Source organism: Peromyscus leucopus, chromosome 14 (assembly GCF_004664715.2).
Source record: "Peromyscus leucopus breed LL Stock chromosome 14, UCI_PerLeu_2.1, whole genome shotgun sequence".
Taxonomy (NCBI): Eukaryota; Metazoa; Chordata; class Mammalia; order Rodentia; family Cricetidae; genus Peromyscus; species Peromyscus leucopus.
Window position 1 is genome coordinate 2,541,751 of NC_051075.1, and position 23,543 is coordinate 2,565,293.

The 23,543-nt window shown below is 47.2% G+C and overlaps 1 protein-coding gene across 15 annotated transcripts in view; it reads left to right on the top strand.

Annotated features, from left to right (window-relative positions):
• Atxn7l1 (ataxin 7 like 1) overlaps positions 1–21,390 on the top strand; it is a 229,788-nt gene extending 208,398 nt beyond the window's left edge. For 7 of the 15 annotated variants that reach the window (XM_037210493.1, XM_037210494.1, XM_028878468.2 and 4 more), the window contains 4 exons: positions 5,951–6,143; positions 9,328–9,449; positions 10,763–11,068; positions 13,423–14,736. In XM_037210493.1, coding sequence (XP_037066388.1) covers positions 5,951–6,143; positions 9,328–9,449; positions 10,763–11,068; positions 13,423–14,509 — 1,708 coding nt within the window. In that variant the 3' untranslated portion in view covers positions 14,510–14,736. Of the gene's footprint in view, positions 1–5,950; positions 6,144–9,327; positions 9,450–10,762; positions 11,069–13,422; positions 14,737–17,357; positions 17,433–18,561 lie in introns of those variants that run through there. The other 8 variants (XM_028878469.2, XM_037210496.1, XM_028878458.2 and 5 more) reach the window with 7 other exon arrangements.
• The last annotated feature ends 2,153 nt before the right edge of the window (positions 21,391–23,543 follow it).

Genomic DNA, 23,543 nt, shown 5'->3' on the forward strand with positions numbered 1-23,543 from the left:
TCCCATCGACTGCTGGCACAGGGCGTCTCTACCGGGAGGTCTAACATCCTGACTCCAGTTTCTTTGTCCTAACAAACTCATACCTCCAAAGCCTGGGGCACTGAAAGTTTTCAGGGGTGTCTCTAATGTGTTTAATTTTCACTTTTTGGAAAGTGAGTTTCACTGGGCAGCCCATGCTGGCTTTGAACTTGAGATCCTCCTGCCTCTGCCTTTCAAGCACACCATCATACCTCAGGCAGCAGACATCTCTCTTGCTGTAGCTCTATTTTGGTTGGCTGAAGTAGGTACTTGGTAGATCCATGCAATATGGAAATACCTGTCCTCTCCTGGGATGGCTTCCTGTTGCAGCTTAGATATTTTTCTCCCCACTACTGTCTCAGTTTCCTTTTCTTCTCTTCTTAGTTGAATATTGGGCATTTTTTTCTGATCTTTTAATTCATATTTTTCTTTTCTTTTTTCTTTTCCTTTCCTTTTTTATTTTATTTTATTTTATTTTTCCCCTGAGACAGGGTTTCTCTGTGTAGCTTTGAGCCTTTCCTGGAACTCACTTTGTAAACCAGGCTGGCCTCGAACTCACAGAGATCCACCTGCCTCTGCCTCCCGAGTGCTGGGATTAAAGGCATGCGCCACCACCGCCTGGTCACTTTTTTCTTTAAATTCCTTGTTCTACTTTGTAAAAGATTGTCTCTTAGTTTAGTTATTTTTAATTGATTGCTTGATTGAGAATGTGTGTGGAACATGTGTGAGTACTTGGAGGCCAGATGGGGCATCAGTGGCCTCCTCTATTCCTATCCACCTTGTTCCTTTGAGGTAGGATCTCTCTTTGAACCTGGAGCTCATATTCTTTAGCAAGATTGGCAGCCTTACAGCAAGGCCTGGTGCCCATTCTGTCCTCACCCCACTCAGTGCTGGGGTTGCAGACGGGCACAGGCTCTCACTAAGTTTGTCTTTGAATGCTGGGTCCATAGAGTCCTCATGCTTACACACCCAACTTCCCCAATCACTGAGCCATGCCTCTAGCCTTTTATTTATTTAAGATTGAATCTCAGCCAGGTGTGATAGCACACACCTTTAATCCTAGAACACGGAGGCAGGTTTAAGAAGATCTCTGTGAATTTGAGGCCAGCCTGGTCTGCACAGTGAGTTCCAGGACAGCCAGGAGCATGTAGAAGACCCTATCATAAGCAAACAAACAAACAAAACAAAACAAAAATTTAAAAGAAAAAAATGGGTTCTGTCTTAGTCACTGTTCTGTTGCCGTGAAGAGACACCATGACCAAGGCAACTCTCATTAAAAAAAAAAAAAAAAAAAAAATTTAATTCTGAGCTTGCTTACAGTTTCAGAGGTTTAGTTCATTCTCATCTTGTCAACAAGCATGGTGGCAAGCAAGTGTGGTGCTGAAGGAGTAGCTAAGAGTTACATCCTGATCCATAGGCCAAGAGAGACAATGGGCTTGGCCTGAGGTTTTGAAACCTCAAAGCCCATCCCCAGTGACATGTCTTCCAACAAGGCCACATCTCTCAATCCTTTCAAATAGTGCCTGTAGTTTGTTTGGTTTTGCTCTTTTGGGGGGCCCACCACCCAGATCCCAGATAAATCACACACGGAGGCTTATTCTTAATTATAAATGCCCAGCCTTAGCTTGGTTTGTTTCTTGACAGCTTTTCTTAAGTTATCCCGTCTACCTTTTTTGCCTCTGGGCATTTACCTTTCTCTTACTTCTGTTTATCTTACTTTTACTCTTACTCCATGGCTGGCTGGGTGGCTGGGTGGCTGGGTGGCTGGGTGGTTGGCCCCTGGAATCCTCCTCTCCTTCTCTCTTGCTTTTTCCTCTTCTCCCAGATTTCTCCTTCTATTTATTCTCTCTGCCTGCCAGCCCCTCCTATCCTTTCCCCTGCCTTGCTATTGGCTGTTCAGCTCTTTATTAGGCCATCAGGTGTTTTAGACAGGCACAGTAACACAGCCTCACAGAGTTAAACAAATGCAACATAAAAGAATACACCATTAAATTAATGTTCCACAGCATGAACAAATGTAACACTTCTTAAAATAATATCCTACAACAAGTGCCATCCCCTAGTGACTAAGAATTCAAATATATGAGCCTATGGGGGCCATTCTTATTCAAACCACCACTGGGTCTCACTATAGGCCTTCAACTCAAGATACTTCTGCCTGCCCTCCTAAATAGCTGGGACTATAGGCCTACGCTACTGTGCCCAGTTTATCTCATTTTTATTTGATTATTTTACAAGATAGTCACTTCTCTGAAGCGATGCCACTCTTCTTGTTTGTCTGGCTTTGGTTTGAGGAGCTGGTTGTGCTGGAGACCAAACCCAGGGCCTTTCACAAGCCAAGCAAGTGCTCTGCTCTACCACTGTCTGCAGCCTCTTCAGTTCATTTCCTCTGACTTTGTTTCTCCCTAGAAAGTTGACTGAGATGGGGAGAGTGTCCTGCCAGGCCTGGTGGTGTTGAGGCCTGTATGGAGGCCAACTGCTACTTAGCTATGCATAGTCCTCATCTATGACTTACTTACTTACTTTCTTTATTGATGTTACACTATATACCCCAGGCTAACCTTGAACTTAATATGTAGCCCAGGCTGGCCTTGAACTCCTGATCCTCCCGCCATAAACAGGTTTTGCAGCCCTCAGTAGCTTCCTAGGAGCTCCACATCGAGTCAGCTCCTTTCCCACTACTCAGTACTTCTCCAGCCACGTTGGCTTCCAAAACTGTGAAAATCTGCTCAGACTTGTATCAGTTCAGGTTCTTCAGGTGCAGAGAGCAGAACCCTGAACTACTGATACTTCTGCTGTTAGGATTCTTACCGAATGTGACAAGGAGTCCACAGGTGAGGGGATGCCAATCCCAGAGATTGGTCTCTCTTTCTCTCCCTCCCTCCCCCTCCCCCTTCGCGCGCGCGTGTGTGTGTGTGTGTGTGTGTGTGTGTGTGTGTGTGTGTGCGTGCGCGCGCACATGCGAGATGGAGGTATGTGGCAACTCGTATGTGGAGGTCAGAGGGCAACCCTACAGAGTCTGTTCTCTCCCTCCACCTTAGCAACAAGTGCTTTTCTCCACTGCAGATCTCAGCAGCCCTTGTTGTCCCCCACCCCTCCTTAAATTTTTTTTTTTTAATCTTACCCTCTCTAGTCCCTTGGGCGTTATCCTTTGAATCTTTTTGCATGATTCATAACCATCTCAAGTACATCCAGCTGCAAGGTCCAGATGAAGCTGAGACTACTTTCCATATGTATTCTTCACTCATTCTTTTAAATATCATGTATATTTAAAGCAGTTTTAGGTTTATAGGAAAATTGAGTTGAAGTGACAGACATTCCTATGTTCCTCCAGCCCCATCATTTGAGCACGTGAACTCACACACACACACGCACAGACACACACTAATGTTCTTTGATTTCCTGTGACCCTTTCTAAGCCAGTCACTGGCAGACACAGTTAAAAAGAGCCCACATGGATTCGGGGTAGCTGCCACCATCTTCCTGCCGCTCTGTCTTTGTTGTGGAATTTGGGGAGGAAGTTGGTGAATGACTGTAGCTCTATACCTCATTTAATGGAAGCTCTTTACACGCTGGTGTTTATTGCAGAATCATTCACCATAGCCAAGATACGAAAACAAGCCAAGTGTCTGCGTATGAGTGAATACTAAAGACATTTCGGGCCAGGTGTAGCTGTGTGTGTCTACAATCCCAGCACTCCACGGGCTGTGCCAGGGGGATTGTGACTTCGAGGATAGCTTGGGCTACATAGTGAGGAGAATCTACCTAAAAAAAAAACCAGTGCAGTTCTGGAGGGAGAGTTCTCAGTACATGCCTGTTATCCTAGCACTTTGAAGGTAGAGGCAGGAGAGGCAGAAGTTCAAGGTCATCCTCAGCAGGAAAACCATAGGCTCAAGACCTGCTGCTGCACAGTGGGTTCAAGGCCAGCCTTAGTGAAATGGCCTCAGAATACAGCTGAAAAGGAGGACTGCGTTACAGCTCAGTGTCAGAGCACTCTCCAGCTCCCACAAAGCCCTGGTTCAAACCCTAGTAGACTGTGGGAGGGGCTAACTCTAAGAAATGATAGGTCTGTTAATTTTTAAGCTAACTTGGTTGAAATAATTGTGAAATAATTTCACAAGATACACATATAGCAGGGTGTGGTAGCCCATGCCTGTCTTCCATTCACTAGCTGGGTAGCAAGAGGACAATTGCGGTCATCCTCCACTACACAGCAAGTTCAAGGCCAGCTTGGGTTACATGAGACCCTGTTACTGTAATATATCTCTAAAACTGGGAAAAAATAAAAAGATGAAAACAAGACATTCTTCAATCCCTTTCTTACCTATATGGTAGCACTGCTGGCTCTCTTTTCATTTCTGTTTTCGATTTTTTAATGAAAATTCCCCTACATGCTGGAAAGCAGCGATAAATTGATGAATACTTGCCTAACCTCATTTTAACAGTTGTTATATTAATATTTTGCAGTTTTATTGTAATGCATTTTTGTTAGTATCCTTTGAATTACATAGACTATGCTGTTTCAATGTAAAGACTTCTTTCAAAACTGACAGTAGCTGGTTGTTCTGGCACATGCCAGCAGGACAGGTTGAAAAGGCTGAGGTAGCAGGATCATGAGTTCAAGGCCAGCTTATGGTACACGTTTTTGCCAGGCATGGTTGTGTAAGTCTTTAATCCCAGCACTCAGAGGCATTGGCAAGCAGCTCTTCATTAGTCTGAGGCCAACTTAGTCTACATAGAAAGTTCTAGACCAACCAGGGCTACATAGAGACCCTGTCTCTAAATAAATAAGTAAATAAATAATAAATAAATAAATAAATAAAGCTATTTTTCTGTATAACCAAAATGCAATTAGCAAAATTTAGGTCACTTTTATCCTGCAGGACAAGGAGGTCCTGCCATGATGGGCTGAACTGCTACCCAAGAGCCTTTCAGGAAGTTTGAACACAAATGTTTAGGATTAGCTACATAGATGGTGATATGTCAATATTGAATGTTACTGGAGGATATTTAAAAATGACACAATACCCAAAAGGATTTCTACATCACTAAGTTTAAAAACATGTTCAGGCTGGAGAGATGGCTCAGTGGTTAAAAACACTGGCTGTTCTTCCAGAGGATCAGTGTTCAGTTCCCAGCAAACACATGGCAATTTGCAACCACCTATAACTCACGTTCCAGAGGATTCAGCTTTCTCCTCCTGCCTCCTCAGGCACCAAGGCGCACAAGTGACAAACAGACATACATGCAGATGAAATTCTCATACACATACAATAAAATTATAATAACTTTTCAAATACATCTGTCTAGAGGGCTGGGGTAGAGTGTCGTTCAGTTGGTAGAACACTTGCCGAACATTCGTGAAGCCCTGACTTTGATCCCCAACATTGCATCAACTGGGCATGGTGGTGCACGTTTATGACCCCAGCACTCAGGAGGTAAAGGCATGAGGCTCAGGAGTTCAAGGTCACCTTGGCTGCATTGTGAGTTCAAGGCCTGGAGTACAGGAGATCCTGTCTCAAATGCTGTTCTTGCTTAAAAATGGCATTTTTTAAAAAATCATGTTTGCACACTAGGGAAGTCTGGAAGGATATAAGGCAAAATGCTGGTGACACTTGGTCTTGGGTGAGCGTTTGTCAATGAACTCAGAAGACAGGCTCTGGATCAGTTCACAGGTCATGGCCCCTCTGCTTGCACTTGGGTTTTTCGGGCTTGTATTGTACCCCAGGCAGCAAGCCAGAGAGCAAGCACCTGACTCCAGTGGGCTGCTGTGGAGAGCTGTCGACCCTTGAGGCTTAATTTTTCCCTTCTAGAAAATTGCCATTGGCCCACGGTTCCTGACGCCGTGGCTGGGTTGCTCTTTCGTGGCATGAACTGGGCAGACCTGGTTTCCTCCAGAAGACTGACACGTGTTCTTCCCGCTCACCCTTAGACCATCATCTGCCAACAGCATAAGCAGCAGTACATCTTCAAATCACAGCGGCTACACTCCGGAGCCCCCTCTGCCCCCAGCTGGAGGTGACCTTGCCAGCCGACTGTCCAGTGATGAAGGGGAGATGGACGGAGCCGACGAAGCCGAGAAGTTAGACTGTCAGTTCTCCACACACCACCCCAGACCTCTTGCGGTAGGCCTCTGTCCCTTCCCTGGTGTGTCTCCCGAGTAGAGTGTCATCAGAGATGGTCGTGAGTGCTGAAGGACAGGGAGGGACTCCCCACTGGCTCTAATCCTTTAAGAATGCTTGAAAAATGGTGTCTGTGTAAGTGCCCTGGTAACCAACCTGACTCTGCACATCTGCAAACAGAGCCTCCGGTCAGGAGTTAGCCAGACGCACCTGCCCTGGAAGCGGTCTTAGCAGCAACTCGGGTTCAGCTTCCGTCGTTCTCCCGAGGGCTCTTTGTTTGGCAGCAGATCTGGTGGGAGGGCGTGTTTCACGCCAGCCTGGCTGCTCACTAACAGTTCAGATGGCCATTGACGTCAGAAGGGGAAGTCAAGGCATCGCTGGAAGCTTGTTCACGTTGGCCTTACCACCCTCAGAGAAAGGTGTGACAACCACAGACCCCAACGCTGGGGCCCTGGGAATACGATCTCCATTGTGGTTTGTTCTGGTACTTGCCTGAGCCTGAAGGATTGATTAGCTCTGATTGACTCTAATCTCATCCTGCCGGAAGACAAGGCTAGTCTCTTCTCCTCCGTGTATACCACTCCCCCTTTTTGGAGATGATGGTGACCTATGGCTCACCTATAACCTGGGACTTTGCCAGTACAGAACTAGCGAGGAATCAGTTGTAATGATTTTGCCTGCAGTTGTGAAAAACCCGGTGCCTCCATATTCATACAGAGACCATTTCATTATCTCACATGGCAAGAAGTCTAGAGGAAGGTGCCCGTACAACCTTGGTTTAACCTCTCTACCTACTATGTCCATAAATATTTTTGCTGTTCACATTTTAATACACCCACCACAGCTCCAGTGTCACATCTGTACCAGGGGCATTCTAAACAGGAAGAAAGGGGACACACTGGAAAAGGGGTCTTCTAAGATGCTATGTTTTCTTCATCTACAAAACAAGAGCTGCCCATGAAACCCTAGCAGACGGCTGCACCAGCAGTTGGCAGAGAAGGAAAGGAGTGTGGCTGAGCTGGGCCTCATTCCCAGGTCTGGGAGGAGACACATCTTCTCTGTTACTGCTGCACATAAGATGTGGAGTCAGAAGTGGGGCTGTGTGAGCAGCCAGACAGGCCCGATGAGGCAGGACACTGCAGATGAGGACAGCAGCAGCAAGGTCTGCCCCAGTGAAGACACACAGGGCCAGCTTCCCTCCGTGTCTGGCCTGCGTCTAAGTGCTGTTAGATACACTGGTAGCCAAAACCAAAGGGGCCTCCGGCTTCCAGCTCTGGAGAACATAAGACATCTGTCCACAGGGCTGCTGTAGAAGATTAGCCCCATTCACAGGGCATTCATAGGCCCTTAATGTTTTGCTGATTAAAATGGAAAAACCATGGGTTTGTTTCTTTGCTTTGTCCTTTTTTTTTCTCATGGCCAACTGACACATTAAATCATTTTTTTTTTTTTTTTTTGTAATAAACCCTTGCTCGATGTGTCCTTAGCAACTGGCATGAGAGAGAAGGTATGGCCACACCAGGAACAGCTCCCTCGCAGATGTGGAGGCCAGCTTCTGTACTGAAGAATTACCATGTATGGTTTCCTCATTGGTCAGTAAGAAGTTGTTGTAGTCAGTAATTTGCAGTATCAGATTTTGTGGGTAGCAAGGTTTTAATACTCCCATCCCCAACTGGAGCAGAAACAGAACCAAGGGAAGACCTTGCAGCTCCTCCTGAGAAGGGTTCCAGAGGTTGGTTCCAGGATGCGTTTGTGGAACGGGGGCCAGTCCAGCACTGAGTCTGGGCTTGTGTCCAGGGAGCTGCTAGAGGCCTGGGGGATGGGTAAGGTGCCATATGAATTATAGTCATTTGCAGGCTTCTCTGAGCTCTGGACCCAGCAAATGTCCCCTTCCCAGAGGCTGCTCCTTACATTTCTGTCCACTGCCATCCTACCTTATGATCAATGTTTACTAAATCCCTGATATTAGTGAGTTTTAAATGCAGTAATTTATTTTAAACATTTCTGTGGAAACTTTTCTCCCCAATCCACTTTAAAAATTAAAAAAAAAAATTTTTTTTTAGATGCTCTCACTGTGTAGCTCAGGCTGCCTTTGAACTATTAATCTTTCTACCTCAGCTTCCTGAATCCTTTTTTTTATTCCTAATCTCAATGATCCTTATACCGAGGAGGAAGAGAATGAAGTCCCCACACTTTAAACTTTGATAGCCATCACATGTAATTATGACTAAGACATGTGTCTAAGTGAAATGTAGTGTGATATATAGCAGATGCGTCATGTGTCCACAGTGGGAGGTGCAGTTAGTCAGATGAGGCCATTGTTGGTAAGAATTATACATTAGGCATCCAAGGGTAGGTAAGATCATAATTGCCAAAGAGGGAAACAGCAGGCAGAGGGGACTGGGTAAGAGCTGATAAGGAGTGCAGATGTGGCAGAGGCAGGTGGATCACTGTGAGTTCAAGGCCAGCATGGTCTACACGGTGAGCTTCAGGACAACCAGGGTAAGACCTCCTCAAAACAACAACAACGAAAGTGTTTTAGGGGCTGGAAAGATAGCTCAGCGGTTAAGAGCATTGGTTGCACTCCCAGAGGAGGTTTGATTCCCATCCCCACATGGCAGCTCACAACTGTCTGTAACTCCAGACCTGACACCCTCACACAGACATACATGCAGGCAAAACACTAAAGCACATAAAATAAATAAATAGTGTGGATGTGTTGGGATTGGCATGGAAAGGCAACTCCTGGGGGAAGGAAGTGGTTCTGTGGATCAGACGGGAAGAGACATCCGTTTTCCTTCCTGGGATGGAGGCAGGGAGCACCAGGTTCCTAGAGAGAGCGGGTGGCATGGTGAGTGGATGGAGCTGCAAAGTCTCTCTGGATGTAGTTGTTCTCTTGTTTTCTATCCTGAAATACTGGCTCCCTCTCAGAAGGAAAGAGTGTGGCTCTTCACACCACAGGAAACTGGATGGCGCAGTCACTGCCTTAAATGTGAGGTTCTGCTGAGAATCCAGGGCTCAAACTACAGCATCATAGAAACATTTTTGGCTTCGGTACCAGTTGCTTATTTTTATTTTGAGTAAAATTGTACCCCTGTGTGTTTTTATGCAAATGTTATTTTTCTCTGTGTGCTTTATATTAGCTTATTAACCTGTAATCAAAATTAAAATGTTTTTCCCCTCATAGTTCTGCTCGTTTGGGAGCCGCCTCATGGGACGAGGGTTCTACGTATTTGACAGACGATGGGATCGTTTTCGGCTCGCACTGAACTCCATGGTAGAGAAACACTTGAATTCACAGATGTGGAAGTAAGTGAGCACTTCCTTTGTGATGAAAGTTGAGAGTTGCCCTACCTGAGCCCTGGCCCTGTAGACAAGCTTCAGCATTTGGCTTGCCGTAGACCAAAATGAACCCGAATCAGGATTCCTGATTGATTCTGAATGTCAGTTCGAATTAACAACTTTTTAGAATACCTATAATGTGCTGTTTGCTTTATCTTCTTGGGAGATGGTTGTTGTGTTGGTAGCCTTCTCAACCAAATGCAAAGGATCTTAGGTAAGATCTTGTTTATTCTGTAGGATTATAGGCCTTTGCTGGTTTTTTTTTTGTTTTGTTTTGTTTTTTTGTTTTTAATCACTACTCAGATTGTTTAAAGGTGTTAAGAATGTGCTTCTGTTTGTGATGTTAATGGTCCAGGAGTAATAGCAAAATTCCATAATGGTTACAAACCATTTTCTAGCTAGTTGCTGTCCTCATTAGAAACTATATACAGTTGCCCAAAGGGCAGATTCTGAACAGTGTTGTGACGCTGGTTAAGTTTATCCTTGGCCCTTCCCGTCTCCCTAGGGCCCTCCCTCACCTCTTCTCTTTCTCTAACCTCCAGCTTATTATCCATTGTTTACGACATTTCCCAGTGCACCTGCACTTTACAGGAGACTTAATGAGAGGGGAGGACCCTAGAATGCTCTTCAAAAGGAACAGTAGGGCCTGGACCCTCTCGACCATGGCCAACCTTGGAGTGTCCCTACCCCATGCTCCTCCTAAAGGAGCTTAGGCATGTACTCCACTAGAGGGATGGATCATGTCAGACTAGGGCCCCAGAACAGTTGAGACCCTGAGCCTGTGCAGTGAGGCCCAGGAGAGGCCACGGGCATCCTGAGAAACAAAGGAAATGCACCTACAGCCTGCTCCTCTTCCAAGGCATCTCTGTCACCTCAGCCCACATAGACCTGAGCCCCCCCTTGTTTCTCACAGGGGACTCACAGGGGACTTAGGACAGATGTTGCTATATTAACTAGGAAAGGGCCACAAGAGAAGCTTATCATGTCTTCCCATGTGAGTGACTACCCTGCTTGTCTACAGGGCATCATTAGTTTCTGTTTGTATGCATTTAAAAAATCTAAAAAGTCTTGCACAGGGATTATGTAGTTCGTGGTTATTTGATGACCTGGCCCTCTGCATTAGCTTCCAAATATGGCAGTCAGCCCTGGTGATTCCCCCAGCTCTCTGGTCTCCTGTGTTATAGAAGTGTGAATCCCTGGCACGTGGAAGGAATGTGATGATCTGTATTTCGCTCGCTGGTGTACTGTCAGCTCAAGCTCCATATTCCTTTCCTCCTCAGGCACAGAAGCCCGAGCCACAGGGCATCAGGTCCCTCCCCTCTGTTCAGGACTTGCCTAACCAATCTGCTGTCACTGAGCAACATTGGGGCTGCCTGGGTGTCAACTCTGGAGAGCGTAGCACCCCGCTGCCCTCTCAGCCTCGCTGCCCAAACTCCAGGCCCTGACGGGCCCGAACCTGGAGGGATGGCAGCCGATGGGGGCATGGAAGACATTAGGAAGAAAAGGAACGGCCAAGACTCTTTTTTCTTTAACAAGCATTTAACTCTGCATCAGGAGACGCCAACACAGTATTCTCTTTCAGCCAGGTCAGCATCTGGATCTCCACGCCAGCTGGCAGGGGAGGATGGGAGCTGTCAGGAATTCATTCACATCTCTGGGCTTTTATACGGGACTTCCTGTAGGCCAGTGTGCAAAGTCTGAGTCAGGCGGCCCATCAAAGGGGAAACCTGCTGCCGTTGGGCACCTAGGAAACACCAAAACCGGTTAGCACCGGAAAGGCTTGCAGGGACAGCCTTGCCTCCCACTTCTGGAGAGAAGAAGAAAGAAGGGTCTAGAAAATATACCAGAAGTAGCAGCCATTGCAATCTTGAGCAGGGGCAAAGTAAGATTTAGAACTTCAATTCTGCCTGTCTGCACAATTTGAAGTATGTATACTGTTTAATGAGAAAAACATGAATTTGGACATTAAGATGTATCTCATTCAAGGTCCCGAAGTGAGCCCCCCCCCCCTTAAGTGAATGAACTATCTGGTACTTGTAAATTACCCTTATTACAAGTCTTAGTCAAACTTCTACCACTCTGTCTGTTTCTCTGAATTTAGCTGGTGAGAACGTGGGGGGGGGGGCACCTGCAGCACCACAGTAGGGTAACAAAGACAGCAAGAAATTTGCTAGTGCCTCCAAGAATGTGCTCTCGCCCCAGCAGGAAAGGGTTATGCAGTGCCAGACAGTTCTAAGGATGTGTGCAGACCTCCATGGTCTGCCTCCGTGGGAATCCCTGCCCAGCATGCATAGTCCCCGACAATGCAGTTGTGTTGCTGTTGAGATCACCTGCTTTCCCATTCACCGCCCCTTCATCCATCTGTCCATACACTCATTCATTCATTGCAGCCAGTATCTATCTGTGCAGCATCTTGTTTAGTGCTGACAAGAGCTCTGATGTCCCACGGGCTGGAGAGGAAGGAAGGTCTTAGACACCATCATGGCCACTGTGGGCTGGCAGCACTTTTCTGTGTGAACTCCTTGGCCTGGCGGTTTCAAATCACTGAGCTTCTGTACTCAAGGATGCGGCTGGATTCCACCCTAGCGATGGAAGCTGCGGGCTCTACCGCAAGTGGCAGACCAGTGCTCTTCAGAATGCAGAGAGGGTTGCTTCTGGGCTGGAGAAGCCCTGCAGAGCAGAAGGGATGGCGGGAGGCCTGCCTGCCTTCTGCTTCAAGTTTACCTCCTGAGAGAAGGAGCTTACCTCAGAGAAGGAAAGCTCCTGAAAACACACTGGAGAACAAGCAGAGAGCCCTGCAAAATAAGAAAGCATTTTCTGGCTCCTAACGTCACTCATTTCTTTTAAAATCAGGAGCAGGCTGTGATCCCATAGGTGCTGTACCCCCCTCCTCCCGGTCCCAAGAGTAGCGGCAGCGTGGATCTAAGCCATAAGATGGAAACAGAGCCATATACTACAGAAGTCAAAAGGCAGAGGGTTTTATGGACAGATGCTTCACATACGTATAATCCCACACTTACAAGGCTGAGGCAGGAAGACCACAAATTCAAGACTAACTGGGGCTACATAGTGAGACTCTGTCTAAAAAAAAGTATGCAGAGGCCTTAAGAATGATACCCTGCCTGGTGCCGGCATTGGCCCACAGACTTTGCCCTCAGGTACCATCCCCCGTCAGTTCCAGGGAAGCAGCCCCTGTTCACATGCTGGGCTTTTGCCCGTATCCCTCACCTAAATGCCTGGTCCCCTCTGGACGCATGGGTCCAGGACTGTCACCTTTCCCCTGCCCAGGAACAGGAGGGACTTGTTGAAAGGCAGCTCTGTGCCAACCCCACTGAAGTAGAGTGAGGGAGAGAGCAACTTGATGTCACTTTCCATGGCGACCGCAGTCCAGCGGCCACGAGCTAATGTGGAAATGCCTCTCTACAGAGCAGCCGGAGGCATGAGGTAGCAAACACAAGAGGATGCTGACAAGTGGGGAGATGGCTTTTTTCAAAATATCTCCAGCCAAAAGTTGCATGGGAAAGAGTAATAAAGAGGTCGCCATGAGCAGAAGGGACATAGCCAGGTGGCCAAGGCCTGTTCTCCTCATTGAAAACCACAGTCATCACTGCCAGCAGTGGGGGAGGTGGGGGAGGCCGCTCAGGGTGTTCATAGTCTGAATAGCATCTGCCTTTCACTCAGGACCCCACATCAGCCAGTCTTCAGTCGCTCAGCGTAGAGAAGAGGCTCTGAGGTGTGAAGACAGATGCTGATGTCGCTTTAGTGGGCAGCGTAGGAAAGGGCCATCCTTCAGACCTCACCATCCTCCAAGGCTTCATTCTCCATAGTCTGGTCCTCCCGGGTGTCCTCTGTAGCCCTGCCGATCAAATCTCAGCCGGCCTCCTGGGCGATGCCGACCCAGCGTCTCACTGTCTCTCTTTGGCTCTTCTCTCGTGTTTAGGAAGATCCCTCCTGCGGCAGATAGCCCCATGCCCTCGCCAGCAGCCCACATCAGCCCTGTTCCAGCATCCGTTTTACAGCCTTTCAGCAACCCCAGTGCTGTGTACCTTCCTTCAGCTCCCATCAGCTCGAGACTCACCTCTTCTTACATAATGACATCAGCCATGCTCTCAGACGCAGCTTTCGTGGCATCGCCGGACCCACGTGTCCTCATGTCCCACACCACAGCTTTCCCCCATGTGGCTGCAACCCTCAGCATCATGGACTCAACCTTCAAGGCCCCATCCGCTGTGTCCCCGGTACCAGCTGCCATTCCTTCCCCATCCCACAAGCCATCCAAAACCAAAACCAGCAAATCCTCAAAAGTCAAAGACCTATCAGCTCGTAGCGACGAATCTCCAAGTAACAAAAAGAGGAAGCCGCAGTCTTCGACTTCCTCCTCCTTGTCCTTGCAGGCTTCCTTCTCGTCTCCGTTGTCAGGGCCCCACAAAAAGAACTGCGTTCTGAATGCCAGTTCCTCCTTGAACTCCTATCAGGCAGCCCCTCCCTATAACAGTCTGTCTGTGCACAACTCAAATAACGGGGTGAGCCCTCTCAGTGCCAAGCTGGAGCCCTCAGGACGGACCTCGCTGCCCAGCAGCCCCATGGACATAGTGAGACAGGTGGGCGCTGTGGGTGGCAGCAGTGGCCCCTGTCCCCTCTCCGTGCCCTCCCTTGCACTCCACGCAGGGGACCTCTCTCTGGCCTCACACAATGCTGTGTCTTCTCTGCCCCTCTCTTTTGACAAATCAGAAGGAAAAAAGCGTAAGAATTCAAGTCCTAGTAGCAAAGCCTGTAAGATCACTAAAATGCCTGGTATGAATAGTGTTCACAAAAAGAACCCACCCAGCCTTCTTGCACCGGTGCCCGATCCCGTTAACAGCACCTCCTCTCGGCAGGTAAGGGAGCTCCTGGCACTGCCTTCATCGGCTCTGGGGGGCAGGGGGAGCTGGGCAGCGCCCCTGCTTGGCCAGGTGGCTCAAGCAGGTAACATAAGCATGGCTCCTTTTCCCAGGTTCCCCATAGGCAATGCTCACCCTCTGCTCTGAGAGTTCTTGGTTAGACCCTCACTTTGCTGTCCCTATGATAAACACTTTACAGTAATCACTTCCTTTAGTCCTCATACCAACTCAGCACGGGGGTTACAAAAGGTCATCACTTTACAGATGGGTAAAAACTGGGGCACAAAGAGGCTTTGAGTCTCCCCCTTCCTTTTGTTTGTTTCATAGCCTGAGGTTCTGAGGACTACTTCATTAAAGACTTTTGTTGCTAAGAAGTTTGATCTGATCTGTTGGATCCCCTCAGGATGAGCCTGAGGCCCAGGCTGGTTAAGTGATGTCAGGTTCCACCTGGAGAGTGGCAGCCTGAGCACCCAGCTTCCAGGTGATTGTCCTCACTTGATCAAGCTGCCTCAGCCCCCTCCCTTCCTAAAGCGAAACTGTCCCTTTCACCCAGAAGCAAAAAGAGCACTCAGTGCCAGGTTACCCACAGGAGTGTGCATTGTAGGGAAAGTGGGAGATGTGGATGGCCAACGAATAGCTGGATCTTTCCTTGGACTCGGTTCCCATCCCCTAAATCCAGGCCGTCTCCTCCAACTGGGAGAACTACTGATGACAGCCGTCTCCTACTCTGGGCGCACTGGATGGGAGCTCAGAGCCGGAGGGAAGGACCCAGGTTCCTCAGCCTGCTCCGAGTGGGCTTTGAGAGCCGCCCTTCTAGAAGGGTAGCCCAGGTTTATCACCATGGAGCTAATCGATCAGACCCTAAGGCTAGCCCCCTTTAGGGATGGGAACTTAGGAGAGATAGGATATGCATTAATGCAGTGGTTCTCAACCTTCCTAATGCTGCTCTACTCTTTAATACAGTTCATCATGTTGTGGTGACCCCTAACTACAGCATTATTTTTGTTGCTATTCATAACTATAATTTTACTACTTTTATGGCTCATAATGTAAATATCTGATGTGCAGGATATCTGATGTGTGACCCCTGTGAAAGGGTTGTTGGACACCCCAGGGGTCAAGACCCACAGGTTGAGAACCACTGCTTTAATGTTTTGTGTCACCATATATGACACTTAGCCATAAGTGGGGGACACACAAGCACACACATGAGCAAAGGCCAGACAGCTGCAGCCTTGGCCAAGGGGAGACATGGGTCCTCCAGTGTCACATATAGCTGGCCCTCCAGCTCCTACCCGGAGACCAGACTGCTAGCCAGTATCTTCTGTAGACTCAGAAGGAGGTACACACAGCTTCTTATACTGGAATGTATACCCACAGATACACTGGGGGTCTGTGAAAAGGCAGACTGAGGGGGAGCAGACTGGGAGTAAGACCATGGAGTCGATGTTTCCAACAGTGGCTAGACAGGGCCACTCCACTGGCCTGCTGACCTCCCCTGCTGTACCATAGTCATATTGCTTTCCTCATTTTAGATAAAGTTCTACTGGATGACTGCATGTAACTGATGGTCCCTGTCCCCGAAACACTTAAGATCCAGGAACTCAATACCTAACCTGTTATTAACCCATTTTATACATGAGCCAAACAAGGCATAGGAAGGTTACATGAGTTTCCCATAATCACACAGCAAGTGAATAGTGGGGCAGGGATTCAAACCCAGGAGTTGGCTCTGGGCTCTTGGCCCTTCCTGTCAAGTCTGAAGTGCCTGTGTGTTGAGTGCTGGCCGGCTGGCTTTCAGACTGTCTGAAATGCTTAGTCAGCGTGGTGAGTCAGCCGAACTGGCAGCAGAAGAGCAGATAAGCCTCCCCTGAGAGTGCTCACCAGGAGTCTTGACAGTGGCCTGCAGGCCAGGCTGCACCCAACCCCCAGCACAGTAATAAATAGCTCAGTGCTTATCACCAGGCAGCTGAGGAAAGGCATGGCTGGAGCCATCACTGGGCATTTCCAAGATTAGGAAAAGGAAAGGCCTTTGGCAACTGTGCTGGTTCTGTGAGAACACAGAGAGGAAAGCTAAGTTGAGAGCCCGGTATGGTGGCCCATGTGTCATCCCAGCACTGGGAAGATGGAGGCAGGAGGGTCATCCTCAGCAACAAAGTGAATTCCAGGCCAGCCAGGGCTACATGAGACCCTGTCTCAAAAAGAAATTCAAAATGAAACTGTGTGTGCCTTGCAGAGAACTTGCAGCTTCTCCTAATTGTATCTGGGAAGTAAAAGGCCAAAAATTTCCACCAAGGTATTCAACTGGACACAAAACAGTACTGTGAGTGAAAGGCATTTGCCTATGTGCCAAGGGGGAAACGAAGACAGTAGAGGAGCCGTTTAGAGGCTGGGGGCAAGGGCCGCCTTTGCAAATGAGCTGGAACCATGTAACCGGAGCCTGGCATCAGCTCTCCTCGGAGCCCACCTCACCAGGGGCCAAGGACTGTACCACAGAGAGGTCATATGTGTCTCCAGGTCAGAGACCCTGCCAAGCAAGGCAAAGTACCCTCCCCCTTCCCTGCACATGCAAGGGCAGCCCAACCTGATAACTAGTTTTCTGAAGAAAAAGAGGCTGAGTGCTGGCCGTCTTAGCCAGACAGATGCGCTACTTTATCCACAGCACACCTGAGGAGCCAGGGCTAGGAGTAGGGTGGGCCTGCACTGTGGGCTCTTGAGCTACAGAGTGGCAGGCTCTTCCTCCCGCAGTAGGCACCTCTGAGGAGTGGAATTAAGAGCTCCCACCACTGTTTGCCCCCCCACCCAGGGACATTCCCAAAGTCCCCATAAACTGTTGTCCCTTTTCCTGCCATTAAGTCGGAAGCATCCACTCTGAGTAATCAAGGGAGGAAGGCATGTAGCACTGCCCTGCTCCTCTGCCCTGACAACATATGGCGTCAGAGGGTCTTTCCCAAGTTGCCTCAGTGTCTGAATGGGGGTTCATGGTGTCTTTCAGGTTGGAAAAAATAGCAGCCTAGCTTTGTCACAATCCAGTCCTTCAAGCATATCCAGCCCAGGACACAACCGACAGGTAAGTTTCTAGGAGTGGGGGGAACCACATAGAGCCAACATCAGGCCAGTCAGAACGTGCACTGGGGTCGGAGCCTACTTCAAGTCTCACCTCCAGCAGAGCAGATAACCTGGCTCCAAACATGGACCTTCTAGTTATTGGATATGGGTCCTTGAAATTTTACTTCTCTTCTTCCATATCTTCCTCTATAAAATGGGGGTCATGATGGTCCCTAAGGTCCTATGACCTATGTGAGGATTAAATTAGTTTATTCATGTAAACTCTCTAGCACATAGCAAAGTTAAGGGTTAGCTATTATGATTTTTATGACCAGCTCTGTGATGTCTGCAAATTGGTTCAATAGGTGTCCATTTTCGGTTTGTTATCTGACACATTGATACCACCTCCTAAGGGCATCATGACAGTGAAATAAGTTAGCAGAAGGGCGTTGCTCGTGTTGGCCACTGCCTTCTCCAAGACCCCGGTGAACTGAAGCTACCACTCAGTGTGTGCTTTCACAGTGGGAACATTCAGAAAGACTTTCAGTGATTTTGATTAGCTTGGAGGAGTAAGAGTAATCAATGTGTAAGCCCAGAGATGAGTGACTATCTCCAAAGGAGTGTGTGCGCGTGCTTGAGGAAAAGGTGGGGAGGCAATTGTGCCTCTTAGAGTGAGTAGAAAATACAAGCAGCAGGTAGAGACTTGTGAGGGACAAGGTTGTACTCAGCTGTTAAGTGAAGATGGCCACACTGAAATTAGTCATGTGCACCCCAAATCTCCAAAACCTCTTGGTTTAACCCAGGGCTATATGCCTTCATTAGGTAACTAATTGTGTCATTTATGTTACATAGGGGGGAAAATAACCAATAAAAATGAGAATAAAAGAAAAAACCATGTAGCTATCCAGCCCTTTATCCAGGAGAGGTCCTACAAAGCCCCTTGCACTTGTCCCCATGTTCCTCTCCAGCCCTGGAGCTATTGTGACAAGCAAGGGGTATAGCCATCCTCTTAGTCACAAAGTATGACTGCTCTTAGCCTTGTCCAGCTAGTGGATTCTTTTCCATTCTGTGACATACAAGAAAAACGGAGGTTCCCTCCTGGATTCTCGTGGATCACCCTGAATGAGACAAGTTTTTCTTTTCTTTCCTAGAAGAACACAAGCAGAATGGGCAGGATAAGGACTCTTCCCTAACAAGATGGTGAAGCCACTTCCAACCAGTCCTGGCTGACATCCTCCCCAGGAGACTAAGTCGGGAGATGGGAGGGCGCTGGCCTGTGGGGGAGTGTTTCCTGGTCGCTGATTGTGGCTATGGCCTTTCTTTTTTTTACATGGATTTTTAGTTTAAAAAAAATAAGGCAAAAGAACCTAAATTTGAGATTTACAGAAAACAGTGTTTTCTCTCTGTTTTTTTCATTTGTCACGTCTTATACATTCTTCCACATTTGGGGTTACTCCCCTTCCTCCTGATGCTGCTAGTGCACCGTCATTTTGCTCCTGCCCTGAGAACAGAGGCTGCAGACTGTCGGTTCCGGTTCCGGGTTCCGGTTCCGGGTTGGCACCCGCAAGCTCTTGAACTTTAGCGCTTTCAGAGTTCATTCTTTCCCAAGTCCTTTCCCACCCCGCCCTTCCTTTCAACTGTGTTCCAGTGGTTCAGAAGCTCCTGGCTCCCACTGCAGCCCTGGACCACTTGCTGGGAGGAGCCTGGCCTTGGAGTTGCTTCGAGGGGCTGAGGGTGGACCTTCAACTGTTTCTTGCGCTTCTCCTTGTCCAGAGCCAAATGCCAGCCACGAAAGTGAGGACAGTGGCCCTTTAATGATGTGGTTTGCTCAATGCCCAGGCCCAGCTGTGCAGAAAAGACGCACCGGGTCAGGTACAAGGGCAGAAGGGACCTGAGAGGAAGGGAATATGGTGGGACCCCGATGACTGTGATGGTCAGAGCTTGTTTGGAATATGCTATGAAGAGTCCTTCCCAGGGCACAGTGCAGTTTCCTAAAGCTGGGTCAGCCAGAGACAGAAAGCCCACAGGACCTAGGAAAGCCACTTCAGGAGGTGGCACAGTGACCATAGCTCCTGAAAGTTCCCCAGATGTCAGGAAGTTTTGGGGGCCAGGAAGGGTCCTCCAGAGAAAAGTCTGCATGGAATTTTTTTGTGCCAAACCCCTTGTGGGAATAAGAAATATCACTGGTTGCACACCCACACCTTAGATAAGCTTGCACCCCACCATCAGGTGCCCCAACTCAGACAGTCCAGAGCTGGCAAGGACACGCATAGAGAAGAGGCTGGGCGGGGAGGCACCGGAGCATCGCAGCTATTAAGCTGTCCACATTGGAGTTTTGAAAGAAACAGCAGGACCATTAAGCTCTGATGGGGAATCAGAAAGAGAATTCACAACACGGAACAGGTGTTCCACTTTGATCTGCCAGACGTCCTGTGCCATCCTGAAATCAGAAGTGAATGCTAGTTCTGCAGCTGGGCACACCCCCTCTCCCTCCCCAAAGATTTCCTTCCCATTCCTTTTCTCCCAACCCAAAGATCAGACTACTGTCAAATTTCACCACGGAATTGGAATCTGCAGAGATGGGAGGCAAAAGGAGTGATTTCTGTCAATGGAATCGCACTGACAGTGTTTCTTACAGGATTCTTAAAATTTTAAATATAAAATGAAGATTTTTTTTAAAAGTCAGGAGTTGATATTAAGCACCAGGACATTGGTTGAATTATTTCATTTTTTTCCCCCAGTGTTAAAAGTGCACTTATATCCTGGTTAATTTACATCTTGGGGGGGAGGGGGACTGCAAATTTAAGGGGTGATTGTTACTTTTTTGTTTTGGGGTTTGTTTTTTTTTAAGGTTAAGGCAGATTTTAAGACTTATAAATGTTTAAGAAATTATAAACAAGGTTAGATCCTTTGAAAAACAAAGTTTAGAAGATATTCTTAAAGTAAATTTTTATAGTGTTAATTTTGTAATAATTTATGTTTTACTATATTACAGAGCTAACTGACCAGAATAGTTTCAGAAACAATATGAAACTTAGGAAAGTTTAAGCAATGTTTATATTTTTAAAATGTTCTTTGAATTATGTTTTTATTGTACATTTCTTCAGACTCAAAAGTGTGTACATATCTTTGTTATTTTTGCACAATTTTTGTCTTGTTTGGTTTTAGATGTCCGTTGGTTTTTATATATATATATATAAATACATAATTTATTTTGAGTTGTAAAACTTGCAGGATTAAAAACAAAACAAGTCTCAGCAACAAAATAAGCCTCTGGCCCATAAACTCTTCTGTTCAAAGAGGGAAAACAAAGGTTGAGGGGTGAACGGTTGCTTCTGAGAAACAGCGGCTTCACAGAGACTAGGGAGCAAGCAGGCTTCAGGTCGTCCGCTCTGTGTCTTGCATCCGAAGCTGGAATAAAGAGGCTCTCCACCCAATGCTGCTTACTCTCTTGAGAGACCGCTTTGACCAAAAGGTGAGGACAATTCCAGAAAACTGAGCAAAAAGGGAAAACCCACGGTATTTCTTCCTTCACAGTCACCCCCGGGTTTACTTTCTGATGTATTAAACGCTTGTAGTTAGGAAAAAAAAAAATGGAATGCAAAGAAAAGATTTCCTTTGTGTTTGTTCTCATGGAATTCAACTGGACCAACCCCTAAAGCATCAGGAGAGTAGTATCTTCGGGTCTTTCTGTTCCCCACACCCCAATCAGCCTTCTGTTGGCCCCTTGGCTGCTCACACCCCTGTCTGCCTGAGGAGCTCCTGACTCGTCTCCACCTCAGAGGCTCTGGATGTTAAGCGTAACACAATGCATAGACCTGTCAGCCATATAAAATTTAAAAATCAAAAAATCGAGTTGGATAACTTGTATGCCTTCTTTTGTATCAATGTACCAACTGTAAATAACGCTGATCAACCTTTGTAGAAAATAGTTTATACAGCGTATTCTATTATTGCTGATTCTCAGTGAACTCTTGTTTAAAAAAAAGGAAAAAATGAAATTTTCTATTTACACCTTATATTTTGTTATGCTGTCAGCCCATGGCACTTTAACAAAACTCTGTGGGTTTTATGTAGCTGGTCAGTCATGGGGTAAATTAAATAACTATTGTTGCACAGACAAGAATTTGCACCTGTTCATTTGTCCTTTCCTACTAACCAATTTTAGAAGCTTTTCCAGAAGAATTTTGAAGAGAGCATGTCCAATCATACTCGACAAAGGCCACACTCGTGGAGTGGGTTTCTTTTCTAGGATCCATATTTTGTAACACTAAGTGTTCCCTCCTTTGTCCCGCACCTCTATGAATTAGCACTATCAGATAGAATCCATTCCATGCCTGTGATGTTGTAAGCAAATAAATGTCTGAAGTAGGTGTAAATAGTAAACTCTATGGCTTACAGTTTTTTAAAAAAAGAACAAAAATGTATCTGTTGATACTGCCGCGGTTCAGCACCAGGTCTGGAAGTATTCTCCACTGAACGATTGTATTTTTTTTTTTTTTTTGCTTTTTTTTTTTTGTAACATGGCTTTGTAAATAAAATAATTTATATGTTTGTAAAAATGAAGTCTTCTGACTTTTATAAACTTTATGTTATTATGTTTTGTTTTCCTTCTGAATGGAGGTATTCTCACTAAAACAGCCTTCCAGGGGGACATTCATGGCAGAAAACCATGGGGTGGAAGATGGTGAACTCATTGAGCAGATATTTACAGAGCCACCTCTGTGCCTGTCCCTGAGCTATGCTCTTTTTTCTCCAAGAAATAGACAGAAGCCCAGCTATTTTCTAGAGGCAGCTCAGTTGGAGAGAAAGCAAATAACACATGGTCCAGTGTGTCATTACAGATTGTAGCAAATGCTATGGTGGGAAGGACTGAGCTACGTGGCCGAGAAAAGGACAACAGAAGCTGGTACAACATGGAGGGGTTTTCCATGTTGGGAGTTCTCTAGGAGGAAAAGGTAGAAGGCAGACATCACCCGAGACAGGAAAAGCTTCATAAGTCCACTTGGTCCAAGCGAGTCTCTTATCGTTGTTGGAGCAGAGGCAGAGAGACAGAAGAAAGGACCAGGTCATGCGAGGGCTCGCAGAGTTGTGGAACCACCTGCTCCGTGGGAGCAGCATGGCGGCTGCTGTCTGGAGCATCCCGTGCAAGCCACTGCGAGAGACCACAAGAGAAGCTAGGCCTCGTGGCGCACGCCTTTAATCCCAGCACTCAGGAGGCAGAATCAGGAAGATCTCTGTGAGTTCAAGGCCAGCCTGAGCTACACAGTGAGACCCTATCTTGGGGTGGGGGTGGGGTGTAGCCTTATGGGTCCAGGATAATGATGGTAACTATAAAGAGAAATGATGGGTTAGGGCGCATTGTAGACAGTAAGACTTGCTTAGCTAAAGAAGGCTTTAACAGCTGGGCGGTGGTGGCACGCCTTTAATCGCAGCACTCGGGAGGCAGAGGCAGGTGGATCTCTGTGAGTTCGAGGCCAGCCTGGGCTACAGAGTGAGATCTAGGACAGATACCAAAACTACACAGAGAAACTCTGTCTTGAAAAATACCAAAAAAAAAAAAAAAAAAAAAAAAGGCTTTAACAGAGAAAGTGTGTTGGGCGCAGACACCCGCGGCAGGAAGGGCTTTGTTATGGCTACAGAAGTGGTGTTTCCTAACCATCAGAAGTTCTGTGTCCTGCTCTTCACATAAGCAGCCTGAAGTACTCTCTCTGAAAGTGGTTCAGTGTTTACCTAGTGCAGAGGACCACATGCAAAATAAGAGACTCAAATCTTCATATTCCCTTCAACACATCCTTGAAATTACCCAGGCCATCACGGGTGTGCCTATCCAGAAAGCCGCCAACTATGCAAAAGACAGCACTTTACAGAACCATTCCATAGCTGCCATGGTGGACTCGGTAGGTAGGGGCAGGACCCCAAAGAATGTGCTGAGGAATTTTTTTTCAGGGTGGGGATTAAGACATGGTTTCATGTGGCCCAGGCTAGCCTCAAACTATGGAGCCAAGCTGGACCATGAACTCCTGATTCTGCTGCCTCCGTCTCTCAAGCGTTGAGACTACAAGTGTGCGTCACTGTGCCCCAAAAGTGCTGGTTGTGCTGCCCATATTTGAAAGGACACAAAAGTTTACAT